Source organism: Mustela erminea, chromosome 20 (genome assembly GCF_009829155.1).
Source record: "Mustela erminea isolate mMusErm1 chromosome 20, mMusErm1.Pri, whole genome shotgun sequence".
Taxonomy (NCBI): domain Eukaryota; kingdom Metazoa; phylum Chordata; class Mammalia; order Carnivora; family Mustelidae; genus Mustela; species Mustela erminea.
Window position 1 is genome coordinate 439,562 of NC_045633.1, and position 16,108 is coordinate 455,669.

General features: G+C 58.3%; 2 protein-coding genes across 3 annotated transcripts; one reads left to right on the forward strand and one right to left on the reverse strand.

Moving 5' to 3' along the window:
• The first annotated feature begins 570 nt into the window (after positions 1-570).
• PRSS8 (serine protease 8) lies at positions 571-4,791 on the forward strand. The gene is made up of 5 exons (XM_032328430.1): positions 571-952; positions 2,641-2,803; positions 3,098-3,369; positions 3,464-3,630; positions 3,766-4,791. Exons 1-5 carry the CDS (start codon positions 868-870, stop codon positions 4,093-4,095), a joined length of 1,017 nt encoding a protein of 338 aa, XP_032184321.1. The 5' UTR covers positions 571-867; the 3' UTR covers positions 4,096-4,791.
• On the reverse strand, positions 4,746-15,314 carry KAT8 (lysine acetyltransferase 8). 2 transcript variants are annotated; one of them, XM_032328429.1, is made up of 11 exons: positions 15,065-15,314; positions 13,241-13,315; positions 12,986-13,161; positions 9,272-9,325; positions 9,012-9,176; positions 8,159-8,248; positions 5,875-6,015; positions 5,682-5,775; positions 5,436-5,586; positions 5,147-5,301; positions 4,746-4,932 (listed from the first exon to the last, which is right to left on the reverse strand). In XM_032328429.1, the coding sequence occupies exons 1-11, from the start codon at positions 15,273-15,275 to the stop codon at positions 4,868-4,870; spliced, it is 1,377 nt and encodes a 458-aa protein (XP_032184320.1). In that variant the 5' UTR covers positions 15,276-15,314; the 3' UTR covers positions 4,746-4,867. The 2 variants fall into 2 exon arrangements, with proteins under 2 accessions (XP_032184320.1, XP_032184319.1); XM_032328428.1 differs by having other exon boundaries at positions 4,746-5,301.
• Positions 15,315-16,108: the final 794 nt, after the last annotated feature.

Genomic DNA, 16,108 nt, shown 5'->3' on the forward strand with positions numbered 1-16,108 from the left:
ACAGGCCCCCAGAGCCCCGATCTTCTCTACCATAGTGCCTGGCTCGCAAGTACTCCATAATCTCTGTGTGACGCTCTGATTCAGACCTGTCACGCTATTTCACCGGGAGCTCAGCGAAGGCAGAGATGGTGTCTGTGTTTGTGTCCTGTGCCTGGAACATAGTAGGCACTCGGGAAATGTCTGTGAGGTGACCGGCACTGCCATGCCCCTCGGCACACCTCACCGCCCACAGGCGACGCCGCAGACTCCACAGAAGGGCCTGAAATGGCCGGCCTGGAGCAGCCCCAGGTGTCCTGGGCTCGGCGGCCAGGCCTAAGGAAGGAAAAAATGTCAGAACCACAACTGCCCCAGGACAGCCAAGGCTGGGCCAGGCCCTGGGGGACATAACTGGTCTGGGAGACTTGCAAGACCTGGGACAGAGGGCAGTGGGGTCACATTCTAGGGAGTCCAGCTATCGGATTTGCGAGCGGGCGCGCACATAAACACACACAGAGAGCCTGGGGGTCTGGGAGGGCTTAGGACTCTGTTAGCAGGAAAAGCTGGCGGAGCGAAGCGAGAAGGGCGGGGCTAGGGGAGGGGCAGGCAGGTAGGTGCCCTTCCCCAGGGATCCGCGCTCTGGAAGGTCTCTGCGCAGCCAGGCCCCGCTGGAGACGTGTCCCCTCGGCGGGCTGCGCAGACCCCAGCGTCTCCCTTCGTGCCTTATCCCTGACTTGGAAGCTACCCTCCGACGCCTCTTCCCCTTCACGGCTCGGATTCCAAGATCCCTTCCGTCTGGGGCCGATACTTGGAACTCGTCTCTGAAACCAGCCCTAGGTCCCTTCCCCTCCGGTGCCTGGTGTCTCTCCCCAGGGGCCCTGGTCCTGGGCCATGGCCCACCGGGCAGGCCTGGGGCCTGGGTGGCTGGGGGCTGTGGCCGTTCTGCTTTTTCTTGGATCATTCCGGTCCGGACTTGGTGAGTATTTGCATCGGTCAGAGTGTGGGGCTCGGGGGAGGGGTGGTGGACATAGGCACAGGTTATATCCCTCTTCTGGGCACATCCCTTATCCGGGGCTCAACAACGCCCGGCTTCAACCTCCCTAGCTCTGGGCCTCCCCCCTTCCCTTCAGCTTTGGCCTCCTGAGGGGCCCAGGGTGAGAGACAGACCTCTAGTCTTTCCTGTTTCCTTCCCTTTTCCTCTCCTCCAGGGGCTGATGAGGACGAAGATGGGGCTTGTGTGGGGGAGGGGAAAGGAAGGGGACTTGGATTCAGAGTCCAGTGGAAGGTTTCCGGAGTGCTGACCCCTCTCCGGGAGGGCCATGTACCCACCCCTGCTGCCTTATGTAAATCCTCCCATCAGTCCGCGAGATGAGGATTACAGAGACAGAAACTGAGGTGCTGAGAGTGACTTGCCCAAGAGCACATAGCCAGTCGGAGGCGTAGCTGGGATTTTAAACCCAGGTCTGACTCCAAAGGTACGACCTTTGCGGAAAACCAACCAGGGTTACTTCCTGGCAAGGCGCACCACCCGACCCCGAGTGGAGTCTGATTTTCACGCCCAGCCTCACCGCGTACTGCTGGCTGTGTATTCTTGGCCAGTCCTCTTGCCTCAAAAATGAAGTCGATGTTGGTTGTCTCCCACGGCCCAGTGAGGACTTAGGGACATAAAGGAAGTGAAAGCCCTCTCGCAGCCCAGCGAGGTGCTTGATCAGTCACTAGATGGTAGCTCTTGTTGTTACGATGAGGGCAGGAGGAGCTTGGCTGGACCGTTTCGCTGCACCAGGCAAGGTGACTTGGTGATGGGCTGTTGGGTCCGGCTCCAAACGGCCGCAGCCTCAGTGCGGGTGAGGCTGTCCTGGAAACCAGATGTTCCGGGTGGGAGTCCTGTTGTTCGGTCAACACATGTCCTTGACTCCAGCGGTGTGTGCCCAACCCTGGACCGGGCCCCGGGGGACAAGGAGATCCGCTCCAGTCCCTGTCACTAGGGAATGCCCGGACTGGGGACAGCTGAAACAGAGTCGCAGACACCAGCAGCACCGTTGTGTGATGGGACAGTGTTGGGGAAAGCATGCACCCCCCCCAACCCCACCCGCCCCCCTGCCAAGAGCCACCGGCATCGTCCAACTCAGCCTGCCCAGTCAGGAGAGGCTGACATTTGAAGCACCTCCAGAGGCAAAGAGGTTTGCTGAGCTGCGAAGGGATGCGGAAGGCAGGCTCGAGCGCCAGAGGGACCTGGATAAGCGAAGGTCTAGAGGCGAACAAGTGTGTGGCCCGGTGTGTGTGGCAGGAAGTGTCCCGCGGGACGGCCAGAGTAGGTGGTAGCGTCACGGAAGGTCTGGAACGTATCTACGGGCAGTGAGGAGCCAGGAAAGGGTTTCAGCTGAGGTGTGACATTCGTCGAGTATGAAGATCTTCTGACTAGTGAGGAGCGGACGGAAGGTGGGGCCTGAGAGAAGGCTGGACGAGACCCGGTCAGGTGACGGGACGGTGAGGGCGGAACTAACCGTGCCCACTGAGCAGGGGACGGGGACAGACAGGGGCTGCTCCTGTGAACCCCCTTCCCAAGCTCCAAGCCAGGTTGTCGCGACGTGGCAGGCCCGAGGAACCTGATGTAGGGGGTGCGCCCCAGAAGGACCTGACCCCTTCCCCTTCCTCTCTGGACAGCTTCCTGCGGTGTGACCTTCCAAGCCCGCATCACGGGTGGTAGTGGCGCAGCCGCCGGCCAGTGGCCCTGGCAGGTCAGCATCACCTACGACGGCACCCACGTGTGTGGCGGTTCTCTCGTGTCCGAGCAGTGGGTGCTCTCCGCCGCTCACTGCTTCCCAAGGTACCAGCGGGCGGGGGGCAGCGGGGCAGGCAGGCAAAGTGCAGGGATCAATGTAGGCCAGAGGCTGGGAGGCTTGGGCTGGGTCTGGGGTCGCAGGAATGAAGTCTGAAAGGAGGTGCCAGGAGTGAAAGTCAGGGGTCACAGGTCACAGGATCAAACCAATGGGCAGTTCAGGATCTAAAAGGCCCTTCAATGGGGAACAGAACCTGGGGTTGGCTCAACAGGGATCCCCGGCAGGGATCAGGGAACTAGGAGAGAGCTCCTGGGTCCCAGTCTTGGCCCCTCTGCCTGCAGGGAGCACCTCAGGGAAGACTACGAGGTAAAGCTAGGGGCGCACCAGCTGGACTCCTACAGCCCTGAGGCCGAGGTCCGCACCGTGGCCCAGGTCTTGCCCCACCCCAGCTACCGCCAGGAGGGCTCCCCGGGAGACATCGCACTCCTCCGGCTCAACAGGCCGGTCGCCTTCTCCCGCCACATCCGGCCCATCTGCCTCCCTGCGGCCAACACGTCCTTCCCCAATGGCCTCCGGTGCAGTGTCACTGGATGGGGCCATGTGGCGCCCTCAGGTGAGGTGGGCGCGGACCTCTAGCGGCCGGCGTGGGGGGGGGGGGGCTGACTCAGGGGTAGGAGGCCCCAGGCGAGCATCTCTTGCTCCCACAGTGAGCCTCCTGGCGCCCCGGCAGCTACAGCAACTTGAGGTGCCACTGATCAGCCGTGAGACGTGCAGGTGCCTGTACAACATCGGCGCCAAGCCCGAGGAGCCCCACAACATCCAGCAGGACATGGTGTGTGCCGGCTACGTGAAGGGAGGCAAGGACGCCTGCCAGGTGAATGCGGGGGTCCTGGAAGACCAAGGCCTCTTGGCCATTGAGGGTCGGCGCGGCTGGCGGGGCTGGCGGGGCTGGCGGGGCCGGCCTGAGGCCCTGGCGCTTCATCCTGACAGTCACTCTGTTTCTCTTCAGGGAGACTCTGGGGGCCCACTCTCCTGCCCTGTGGGGGGCCTCTGGTACCTGGCAGGCATCGTGAGCTGGGGGGATGCCTGTGGGGCCCCCAACAGGCCTGGCGTGTACACCCTGACCTCCAGCTATGCCTCCTGGATTCACTATCACGTGAGAGAGCTCCAGCCTCGCTTGGTGCCCCACATGGAGGAGTCCCAGCCTGACGGCCATCTCTGTGTCAACCATCAGGCCTTCAGCGCGGCCCCAGTCCGGGGCTTCCTGGGGCTCATCCTTCTGCTGCCATTAGGCCTGACCCTGGGCCTCATCTGCGAAGCGGGTCATCCTGCGAGCTGACCCTGCTTCTTGGACTTCCACACTGTACCCGAGGACGGACGCCTGGCCCGGGAACGGAACTGACCCTTTCCTTACATCATCTGGGCCTGGGGACTGGCTGGAGCCGCTCCTTCCTCCCCAGACCTGCGGGAGCCCCCTCTTCTGGGTCTGTTCTTTGGGACCACAACCCCCAGTCAGGTCTCCCACCTGTGGTATTGGCTAGAACCTCTGTCCACCTCCACCTGCTGGTTGGACTCCTATGGAGCCCGAGGACCCTTAACGATGAAAATGAGCCCCGACTCCCCACTTTGTTTCCAGAAGGCGGGGCACCTGCCTTGTTGCTGCCGGAGGGCCGGCTCCAGACCCGGAGCGCTCCGTCTGCCTGAGGAGTCCCGTCACGTCACCCTCTTCCTGTCTCCTGAGCCGGGGCTGCCCTGGGCGGCGTGTTCTCAAGAACAGAACAGGCCCCAATCTTGCCCCACCGGCTGCCGTGCCCTCCTGACCTCGACTTCTAGACTCCGGAGGACTGAGCCCCCACCGGAACCGGACTTGGGGTGAGGGACAGAGAGAACAAGCGCGAGTGAGCTGTTCTGACGCCACCGGCTGTGTGCGTGACGCGCAGCGAGAACAGCGGCTCCTGGCCTCTCCCTCCCACTTCCGAAGTCCAGAACCACTGGCAGAATTTACTTTATTAAAAAAAAAAAAAATGATGAAACAGGTCTGTACATATTTACAGGCAGGAAGGGGGGTGGTGGGGAGGGAAGCAGGGTCCGGCAGCAGGGGTGCGGCCCGCTCACTTCTTGGAGAGTTTGACCTGCTTGTGCTTGGGGGGTGCCCACTTGAGACAGACTGAGTCCACTGTGGGGAGAGAGGCATGAGAGGCGGGGCTGGGCCCCGGGCCCCGGCCAGGTTTCACCTCCAGCCCGGGAGTGACGAGCCTGCCCAGGGCTTCCGTCCTGGGAGCTGGTCAGACTAGTTTGGGATCATGTAACAGCCAAAAGGTGGCTCTGGATCCCAGGAGATCTTAACACCTGCCCCCCACCGCACACACCCTGGGCAGCCCCCCACCCACCTGTTATGGGTGGTTTCTTATACTGGGCGCTTTTGAGGTGCTCTTCCACCAGCTTGGGTGTGACACAGATCACGTGCTGGCCCTTCCAGTACTTGACCATGTTGAGGGACTGCAGGGTGCTGATGATGTCATTCTGGGTGATGCTGGTCATCTGGCTGCAGAAAGGGTTAGCATAGACGTTGCAAACAGTCCCCCCGTGGGGTCTGACTGGGACAGAAAAGGGGACGAGGACACAGGATCACAGCGTCTTAGAGGATCCTTCCCTCTATAAGGGTTCCAGGGCCCTCACCTAAGGTCCTTGATGGACAGTGTGCCCCGGAAGTCTCGCAGGATCTCCAGCAGGACCCAAGACCAGTAGCTGCGGTAGCTGAGCTTGCCCAGGTCGGACAGTGGCTTCTCTGGGGAGCCGACCGTGCTCTCCAGCTTGGAGAGCTCATAACCTGGTGGCAGAGCGAAAGAGGCTCCGGAGGACCCAGCCCTGCCCCGGCACCCCCGCCCTGGCTGCCCCTTCCTCCGCAGGCCAGGAACCACTCACTGAAAGCAATGAGGAATTTTCCATAGCCACGGCGCTGGTAGGGGGGCAGAGTCAGGATGCAGGCCACATTGTTGCCGTCTGGAGACTCTTTCTCCTACGGTAGTGTGTGGTCAGGACCAGCGGGGAGGCTCAGCCTGACCTCTCCAGGTCAGAGTCCCCACCCTCCCTCAACCTGGGCTTCCCAATGCAGCACCTTAGAGAAGTAGCCAACGATGTGGGCCCCCTGCCTGTCCACCTCGGTCAAGATGTAAAAGACGAAGGGCTCCACGTCGAAGTACAAGGTCTTGTGGTCCAGGAAAAGCTTGGCCAGCAGACACAGGTTCTGACAGTAAATCTGAGGGGACGGAAGGTGGAGGCTCAGGGAGCAGCTGGAGGCTGCCCCCCACCCCCAACTTCAGTGAGGCCTGGACAGTGGCTGTTACCCTGCTCCGCAAATGCCAGCCTTCGGAGAGCAGCCAGTGCCACGCTAGGGAGAAGTGGGCTCCTCCCCAGAATAGCAGTTTTTAGAACTGAGAGGAGTCTTGCAGTCACTTCCTGAGGGACAGGGAAACTAAAAACCAGACAGCTGGATTAATCAATGACAGCTTCTTTTTTTTTCTCCCCGGTGCAAAAAGGTGAGTTGTTTTGGCTTTTTTAGGATTTTATTTATTTATTCAGAGAGAATATGTGCAAGCGGGGTGGGGGGTGGTCAGAGGGAGACGGAGAATCCCAGGCCGACTCCACACTGAGCACAGAGCCTGACGCAGGGCTTGATCTCATGACCCTGAGGTCATGACCTGGGCCAAAATCAAGAGTCAGACATGCAACGGAGCCCCTCAGGTGCCCCAAAGGCTTCTTTTTTTTTTACTTAAAGCATGGGGATAGGACTCATGGGCAAAAGTTTTTTTGGTTTTGTTTGTTTGTTTGCATGTTTTTTAAGATTTTATTCTTAAGTAATCTCTACACCAACATGGGGCAGGAAGTCACAACCCCAAGATCAGGGTCTTGCGCTCCACTGACTGAACCAGCCACGCATCCCAATCAGTTACCACTTCTGAGTGCTAAGCAGGAGCTGAATCTTCAGGGACATTAACTCTTACACTTCAAATCAGGAAACGGAGGCTCAGAGGAGGCAAGTGCTGATGTAAGGCTAGTGAGTGCTAGGGCAGGATTCAAACTGGTATACGAGTTCTGTCTTGTTCATAGCTGTATCCTCAACAGCCAGCACATGGCTAAGCGGGAAGCTTGGTGCCTGGTAAATATTTGTGGAATGGACGGCTCTGAGCCATCTGCCCACCTGGCCATACTCCTCTGCTGGGCCTCGGCAGCCTCCTTATGCACCCAGGCTAAAGACCAACATCAGGACAGAGAATGGTTGGCCTCATGGCACAGACCAAGAGGCCCTCTTGTTTATGACACCTTTTACATCCACTCTTATTTGATCCAACGATTGTGAAGTCCAGCATTGCTAGCCCATTTTACCTAGGAGGAAACTGAGGTTCTGGAAAGGGGAAGTCCTTGGCTGGGACTTCAAAGTTCCCAGGGTAGAGCTAGAAAGAACACCCACACCTCCTGCTGGAGCCCATTCTGCCACTCCCCCGTTCATGCTCAGAAAGGCAAACCAGGGGACCCAGGCCAGGCTAACAGCAAATACTTCCCATTGGGCTCTTTATCTCAAGGCTGGCTGAATGCAAGGAGGTCACCAGTAATAATAAAGGCCCATGTTTACTAAGCACCCTCTGGATCCCAGACACTGTGTTAAGCACTTGACATTGCCGGCTCATTTGCTCCACCAACAGTCCTACCGGGTAAACACTATCATGACTCCTATCTTACAGATGAGGAAACAGGAACAAACAGTGTTAAGTAACTTGTCCAAGGTCAGCCGATCAACCACAGCACAGCTGGAAGCAGGAACCACTCCGAAGCCTGCCCACTTTGCCCTGCCCTCTACTGTCCCCTGCCCTGGAAAACAGGGACATTTGGTGAGAGCTTCCCAGACTGACCAGGCAAAGGCCAGGTGCTCAACGGCAGCAAAGCAGGCTGCAAACGCCGCACCCTGCCCCCCGAGGTCCTGCTGCCAGGAACCAGGAACTCGGCTCTCGGAGCTACACAGCTCTTGGGCAGCGAGTCCCACACAAAGCCGTCCCTCCCGGGGAAGACAGCTTTCCTTCCGGCAGAAAGAGAAAGCTCTTGTAGAAGCAGCCTCTGGCACAACAATCTTCACTCTGGGTGCCAGAAATGCCCCAAGCTAAGCCACCCCATCAGGAGAAAAGTCTTCAGGGACAGAAAAGAAACCTGGTCCCCAAGGCTCGTACCCCGCGGTCGGGTGTTTACCGTGCCCCACCAAGGGCCCCTCACCAGGCTAAGCCTGATCTCACGGGCCTTTCCCAGGTTGGAGCTGGTCCTCAGGCCGGCCTCTACCCTTTGGTGAGAACGAGGATCACCCAGGAGGTGCTTGCCCCCACCTCCCCACAGCACTCGGGCCCCCCACTCACCTTGTGGTCTTTGCCGTCGACCTCGTACACAGAGATGTTGCTCTTGCGATAGATCTCCTTCCCGGGGGGCTGCCGCCACTGACACTGGCCCTGGGGGTGTGGAGGAGGAGACGAGGCCTGAGACCTTCCGCTTCCTGCTGGGAGCCCCCATCCACCCTGCGTGGCTTGCAACAGGCCTCCACTTCTGTTTCCCCATCTGCAGACCTTGGGCTCCATACTTAACCTCTGTCAAGTAATCTGAGTCAAACTACCTGAGACAGAGCCCATTTTACAGATGAAGAAACCAAGGCGCAGAGAGGCTAAGTAACTGGCTTGAATATCACACAGCTAGATGGTCTCAAGTTCGGGTCAGCCTGGCTCTGGAGGACTCTGGAGGGCTCTCATCCACGACAGTGGCGATCCCTAAACCGCATACATTTGCCTCAGGTCACGCCCTGCGGGACCCGCCCTGCTGCGCTAGTGCTGTGAGCCCCCAGCCCCCCACACCCCTTCCGCCTCTGCCAACGCTTCCCATCTCGTCCACATCTTCCACGGCCCAGGGGCTATGCTCCCTTGCTCTCTCTCCCTGAGGAGTCTGGCACTGCGCTGGCCTTGAGGAACACGTGGGCTCTGGGGGGACCTGAGAGACGGTAAGGGCTGGGGAAGTTAGCAACCCCATTCCACGGACGAGGACGCTCAGGCCTGGGCGAAGGCAGCAAACTGGCCACAGTCACTCCAGGCAAAGCAAGGCCAGGCCTAGAACCCAGGGCTCTTGAGCCGCGGGCAGCTTTTCCTCGCACTCAACTCTGGACCTGTCTCTTCCCTATGGCGGCTGCCTCAGCCCCTCAGCCTGGTCCAGCGAGCCCCGTCTCACCAAGTGGAAGCGGTAGCTCTTCTCAAATTTCATGTACTTGAGGCAGTACTCGCAGAGCCACAGTTTGGGCTGTTTCCCATAGTCTTCGGGGAACGGTGAGAAGTACCAGGCATCGATTTCGTAGTTCCCGATGTGGATCTTGTCCACATACTTGACCTTGGTGATCTGTGGGTAAGGTGGGAGCGCAGGGCGGTGTTTGGCTCAGGGCCAAGGACAGCCAGCGAGGGAGGGCCCCAGTCAGGAGCCCGGCCCCTGCTTACCGCTTCGTGCTCCTTCTCCAAGGCTGCTGTGGTGGGGTCCATCTCTGCGTAGGTCTGCGCAAGGACAGAGCCGTGAACAGAGGTAAACAGAAGTGGTGGTCAAGTGGCGTCCCCTGCACCAGAACCCAGTGCTTCCCTCCGGTCTTCCAGATCTCATCCCCTGGATGACACTAACAACCGCATGAATAGCTAACCTGTCTAACGTGGTTCTGAAGCTGGGCCAAGCTCCTCTCCTGCCCAAGTTTGGACCTTTTGCCAGATGAACAGGGCTAGGATCAGGAGGTCTGGTTCCAGCCCTTGGGCTGGTAAGAGCTTCAGCTACACAAAAGGATCAATCCAGCTCTGCTCAAACTGTCATGAGACAGATGAATACCGGATCTTACCTTCTGTGCCCAGAGCAGGAACTGGTGCTGGACTTCCCAGTGAGACTGGGCCTCTTCCCTGAGCACCATATCCAGGGAGCTGCCTGCTCCCTCCCGCAGCATCAGACTCTAGGTGTCCAGAAAGAAACTCAACCCGTCCTCCCCGCAAACCTCTTAATCCTCCCGGGCTCACTGGGAGCAGCACCTTCAGTCCAGCTGCCCAAGACCAATAGGTCTGCTCTTCAGACTCCTCCTCCTCTTAGCCTGGCATCTGATGAAGGGCCAAGGTCTGTCAATTCTACCTCCTTGAGGTCTCTGCCATCGGTCCGTCTCTGAAACTCTTCTCTGGCCAACTCCGAAGAGCTACTGCCACCATCTCCAGTCTGGACCCCTAACTAGGCTTCCGCAGATTCCCAGCCTCCAGGCACAGCCCCTTCAGCTCTATGCTCTCAACACCCCGCTTTCTGTGGCCTTCGCGCTCTGCGCATGCAGTTCCCTCTCCCCGACCTCCAAAAACTGCTTATTCAGCCTCGCATGGAGCGTGAGCCAGGGGAGTGTGAAGTGAGACCGTTTTGTGAGCCGTCGTGTGGGACTGTTTTTACTGTGCTCTTCTCTGTCCTTCAAGGCTTGCGCGCTGCCCACCCCCTCCGGGAGACCTGACTGAATCCTTCCGCCACAGAACACGCCCTCTCCTTTCCAAGTTTTGTAATGCACTGTTAACAACAATCCACTCTGCCTGCTGCCACTTAGTTTCCCCAATTTTCCAAGTCCTTAGAAATCAGGCACTGAAAGTCATGTCACCCCCACAGCACATCCTGTTCCTAAGCCAGACTCTGTAGGAGGAACCAAGCACACAGCCTGATAATGGAAAGGGACCCCAGGAAGGCCTATGACCTACACCAGGGGAGATGGCAGCCTTGCCCTGTGGCTACACCAGGGGAGACAGCAGCCTTGCCCTGTGGCTGGGGAGGCAGGAGGGGGTCAGCATTTTCCCCAGATCCCTTCCCAATAAGCACCTGGCCTGTGTTGGCCTGTGTGGCCTCATGAAATCTTTTCAACCACGCTGAGCCACAGCCTTTTTATTTCTGTTTTAGAGAAGTAAAGAGGCAGGGAGAGGGGAGGTCACTTGCCATTGGGGACTAGCTGACTGCCATTTACTTCAAGTGCCAAACACTCCACAGGCATTCTTTTCTTTAGCCTCACAAAGACCCTGAGACAGGAGTGCTCGTCATCCACATGGCACAAAGAGGAAACTGAGGTACAGAGAGGTCAGGTTACAGAACTGGTACCCAGCAGCGCTGAACACGGGCCCCTGGCTGGTCCAGCTCCAAGCCTGACCCCTGCAAAGATGAGGAACGAGGACTTTTCTCCTTCCGTTTCTTTAAAAAGCCACTTCCCCACTCTCACAAAAGACAATCCTCTTCTGCATATGTGTTAAAGAACTACGAAAACACTACTTGTCTTAAATGCTGCAATTTATTTAGAATTAAACATTAATTTGGCTCTGAAGAACCTTGCTTATTATTAACTCCGATTATCCATCATCCTTTGATTTTATTACCACTGGCCCACTGGCACCCCTGCTGACTACCAGCTTCCAGGTACACTTTTGAGACTTTAATGTGCCAGCACAACCTGTTCGAGGAACTAAGAGAAACTGAGACCTGGCCACAGGTGGCTATTTGAATTCATTAAATTTAACACAAATTTAATTTTTAGCCACATGAAACACATCCCAAGTGCTCGGTCACCACATATGGTTAGTGGCACCACTCTACCGGACAGTACAGACACATTTCCACTTATCACAGGAAGGTCAGTAGGTCGCTGCTGCCTTAGACCTTGCAGGGTCTTTGCAGCTTAGGGTATTTCAAAACTTTTTTTTACCATGATCCACAGCAGCAAATGGTTAGCATTGCAACCCAGCTGACCTGTCAGTGCATACACATTACATGTATTTGTACGTGAAATAAAAGCTTCTCAAAAGCAATATATAACGTTTAATAAAGTGCAACGTACTCTGACATTTCCTATCTTACCCTATTTTTCTTTTCTTTTCTTTTTTTAACCAGGTTCCACACTCAACGTGGAACCCAACGCGGGGCTGGAACTCATGAACCTGAGATCAAGACCTGACCTGAGATCAGAGACTTGACCGACTGACTGAGCCAACCAAGCGCCCCATATTTTCATTTTAAGTAATCTCTCCACCCAGCATGGGGCTCGAATTCACAACCCCAAGATCAAGAGTCACATGCTCCACCAACCGAACCAGTCAGGCACCCCTCTTTCTTTCATTTTTAAATTTAAAAGCCTGTTACAACCCACTGAACTAATTTGGCCGTGCCCCACCGCTGGAAAAACATTGCCACAATGAGCACTCAGAAGGAAATCACAGTGGCTGAAACTAATGAATGTCTAAGTGCCTGAGAACTCAATAAACCCTGGTTTCATCTGCGCTCCCCACTTTACAAATCAGGAAACTGAGGCTCAGGGTCAGGGAAAAGCAACCCCCACGGGTGGCATGGATTGGGGATAAAAATACGCAGCTTTTGGATCAAGAAGGATCCTTCCAGGTTTTGGATCAAGTAGCCTGAGTTTCTAAGGACGTGGTGAAGTCATGGTTAAGGGCTCTGGTGCCCTGAAGCCAGACAATCCAGAAGCTGGCAAATCTAATTCCTGACCAGATTCTTAAAACTTATCTGTTCCTCCCTGTAAACTGGAGATAATAACGCTGCTTACCTCACAAGGCTGCTGTGAAACTTCAGTGAGATCATGTATTAAAATACTAAGCCTATAACTTCGGCTCACAAGCCAATAAATGTCTGCCATTATTATTCTAACTCCAGCCCACCCTTTTCCTAGCTGTGCAACCTTGGGCAAGTTACCTAACCTCTCTGATGCTGCTTCCTCATCTACAGAAACATGATCGCCATGGCACTGGATGGTTAGGAAGGATATGATGAGCTTATATATGTGCAGGAGTCAGCACAGTGCTGGGCAGCAGCAGTGCCCCAAATCATTCATTCTCTTCCTTCCTTTTGGACTTCAAACCTTTGTCTAAGACGGTGTGGCGAACAGGAGACAAAGAAGCCTACTGCTGCAGGCGGCCCTGAGTTCCGATCCCAGCTGCGCCACTTCCTTGCTGCGAGACTGTAGCCAAGTGCTTGCCCTCTCTGAGCCTCACTGTTCTTCTCTGCGAAGACTGTCTGACAAAACACGGGCTAAGTCCCTGACACACTACAGAAGCTTAAGAAACAGAAGCTGTTGCGGTTCTAGCCCCAGGACTCAAGGGAGCTGGCAGAGGCAGCTGAGCCTCCTGGGGCCTTGGAGAAGGGGAGGGGGCCCGGACCTTCTGCACATGATTGATCTCATCGTGCTTGCGCTTCTGGTTGCGAGTGATCTTGCGCTCGGGCTGCTCAGCCAGCTCACTCAGGTACTTCTCGGAGTTCTTCTGCACGGCATCTTTGACCGTCTTGGTCAACGCCAGCCGGTTCTTGTCGACCCATTCGTCCAGGCGCCGGTTAACTGTGAGGATGGGCCATGAGTGGGCTGCCCCTCCACCCCTCTGCCCCACCCCAGGCCCGAACACCCCCAAGTCACTCACAGCCTACGTAGTGTACATAGAATTCCTCTCGGCCCTCCTGGTCATTCACTCGAGACTGAATCACTTCAGCAGAATCTGTGGAAGAGAAAGGCCAGGATCCTCAGGAAGCCGGCAGGAATGGGACAAGGAGGATCCTTCGACCGAGGAGCAGTTTCCAGATGCCAGGTCACACGTGAGCTAACCGCCCCTGGCCGCATGTGCCATTCCCTTGATCACTGCCTGTTCAGTGGGCCAGGCTGGAGCTGCTGCTCTTACTCTGCAGGTGACACACGGAGGCTAACCGAAGCTCCCGTATGTACAAAGTGCCAAGAAGTTAACACTGCACTGAGCTTACGTCTGGCTCCAAACTCCATGCTTGTTTTGTACTCAGGTGTTCATTTGTTCAGGAGTCATGAGGGCTGGCTCGCGTTTATACGGAACCCGAGCTCCCCACGTCCTTTATTTAACTGCAAATTATCTGGGGTGAGCTTCAGTTTCTTCGTCTACGAAACAGGGATAACAGTGCCCGTCTCCGAGGGCGACTTAACGCTTCTGAAGGCTTTAGCACAGCACCGCCAACTAGCAGACCATTCGGCAGGTGAGCAAGACGACCACGGCGGGTCTGGTCCCAGCTGCGCTACTGCCGCGGAGAAGACACAGCACTGAGTCACAAGCGGTCCCGCCCTGCAGAAGCTCCCCCGTGGCCAGAGGAAGGCGCAGCCAGGGACAGCAGGTGCCACACACACCGCGGCCGAGGGATGAGGAGAATGCTGCGGGCACGGACGGAAGGGCACGACTCACTCGGCCTGAAGGGAGCCGGGAATGGCATCACAGGACTTAGGGCACGTTAAGAGGCTGAGGAAGCGCTGCCAGCCGAACCCGGAGAAAGGGCAGGAGGGACCCTCAGAGCAGCGCGCACAGGGTGCAAGGCACACCGCGCTCTGCTCTGCTCGGGGCCTTCGCGAGGGGCGGCTAGGAACCCGAGAGGTCGCGCGGACGCCCGCCCCTGCGAGGAACCTGGGGAGGGGAGGCGAGGGGAGGCCCGGTGGCGTCTCCCCTCCGCGGCGCCGAAGAGGGAGCCGCGCAGACGGGAGACACCAGCAAAGAGCCGCGGGGCTGTCGGAAAGGCGACGGAGCCCGAGCCCGGACAAGCGACGGGAGGAGCCGCCGACGGCCGAGACCCGTGGGGCTTGCAGGCGGCGCCCGGGACCGCCCGAAGCCCCGCGCGCCTCCCTCAGGGCCCGCCCTCGTGAGCCAGCCCCTCCGAGAACCCGCCCTCGTGACCCCAGCCCCTCCGAGACCCCGCCCTCGTGACCCCAGCCCCTCCGAGAACCCGCCCTCAGACCCCGCCCTCGTGACCCCAGCCCCTCCGAGAACCCGCCCTCGTGACCCCAGCGCCTCCGAGAACCCGCCCTCGTGACCCCAGCGCCTCCGAGAACCCGCCCTCGTGACCCCAGCGCCTCCGAGAACCCGCCCTCGTGACCCCAGCCCCTCCGAGAACCCGCCCTCAGACCCCGCCCTCGTGACCCCAGCGCCTCCGAGAACCCGCCCTCGTGACCCCAGCCCCTCCGAGAACCCGCCCTCGTGACCCCAGCCCCTCCGAGAACCCGCCCTCAGACCCCGCCCTCGTGACCCCAGCGCCTCCGAGAACCCGCCCTCGTGACCCCAGCCCCTCCGAGAACCCGCCCTCAGACCCCGCCCTCGTGACCCCAGCGCCTCCGAGAACCCGCCCTCGTGACCCCAGCCCCTCCGAGAACCCGCCCTCAGACCCCGCCCTCGTGACCCAGCCCCTCCGAGAACCCGCCCTCAGACCCCGCCCCCTGGCCTTTGGGGCCCCGCCCTCACGCCAGGTGCTGTCCGGGCGTCGGCACAGGTACGTTTCTCCGATCTCCACGGTGACTTCGGGCTCGCCGCGCGCCGGGGTCGGGGGAGAGACGCGGCCCGGGGACGGGGCGGTCCCCTCGACCGCCGCATTCTCCCCGGGCCCGGGCTCGCCCTCCCCCGCGACCCCTGAAGTCGCCGCCGCAACCGCAGCAGCTGCTCCCTGCGCCGCCATCGCTGTACTGGAGATGACGCCAGAATCCGGCGCCGCGCAGCCCTTTAGTTCCGGGTCAGCGACGCGTGGCGGAGGCCGCTGCCGGCTTGGGGGCGGTGTCTGTGACGTGGCAAGAGCTCATTGGTTAGTGCGGCCTGCCCCCGCCCCGGCCCAAGTTTGACCTTTCTGTGCCAAGGGCCCTGGCCCTTTCTTCCGTCTGGAAATACGGCTGGACCCCGAGTTGAAAGAGGAGGTTTTCCTGGTGTGATGACTCAGCCCGGCCTTTTTAAAGGGCCTGGTACCCGAGGAAGCGAGGGTGTGCCCCTGGGCACAGGTGCTGCCCCCACTTTACCCGGCAGCGGGGCGAGCTAGAGCGGCCCCCGGGGGCCTGGCCCTGAGGCTTTGCGCCCAGAATTCACACCCGCCTTTGCGCCGCCCATCCCCGCCCCACTAATCCAGATCGCCCCTTTCGTAAAGGTCGGAGGAGCCGCCTTCCTTCAGTCAGGGCGAGGGAAACAGATGGCCGTGTCCAGGGGTGGCCAGTAAACTGCTCTCGCAGAATGAAACCCTTTTTTTCTTTTTCTTTTTTGAATGAAACCGAAGACAAGAACCAGGAGCGCACAACAGACATCCCCTAAACAAACTAGTCGAAGGCAGTGGCCATAGTGGAGCATCTTGAGCTTCGTGAGGCATCCTGGGTTCTGACCCTGCTCTGGGTAAATTGTGCAAGGTGTTCAGCCTCAGAGTGCCGTGAAGGCTATCATATATCAGTGGATAGCCCATATAGCTATATAAAGGGTACGCCATATATTTACCTATCTCTTTGGTATATAAAGTGTGTTGCAGTGTCAAAC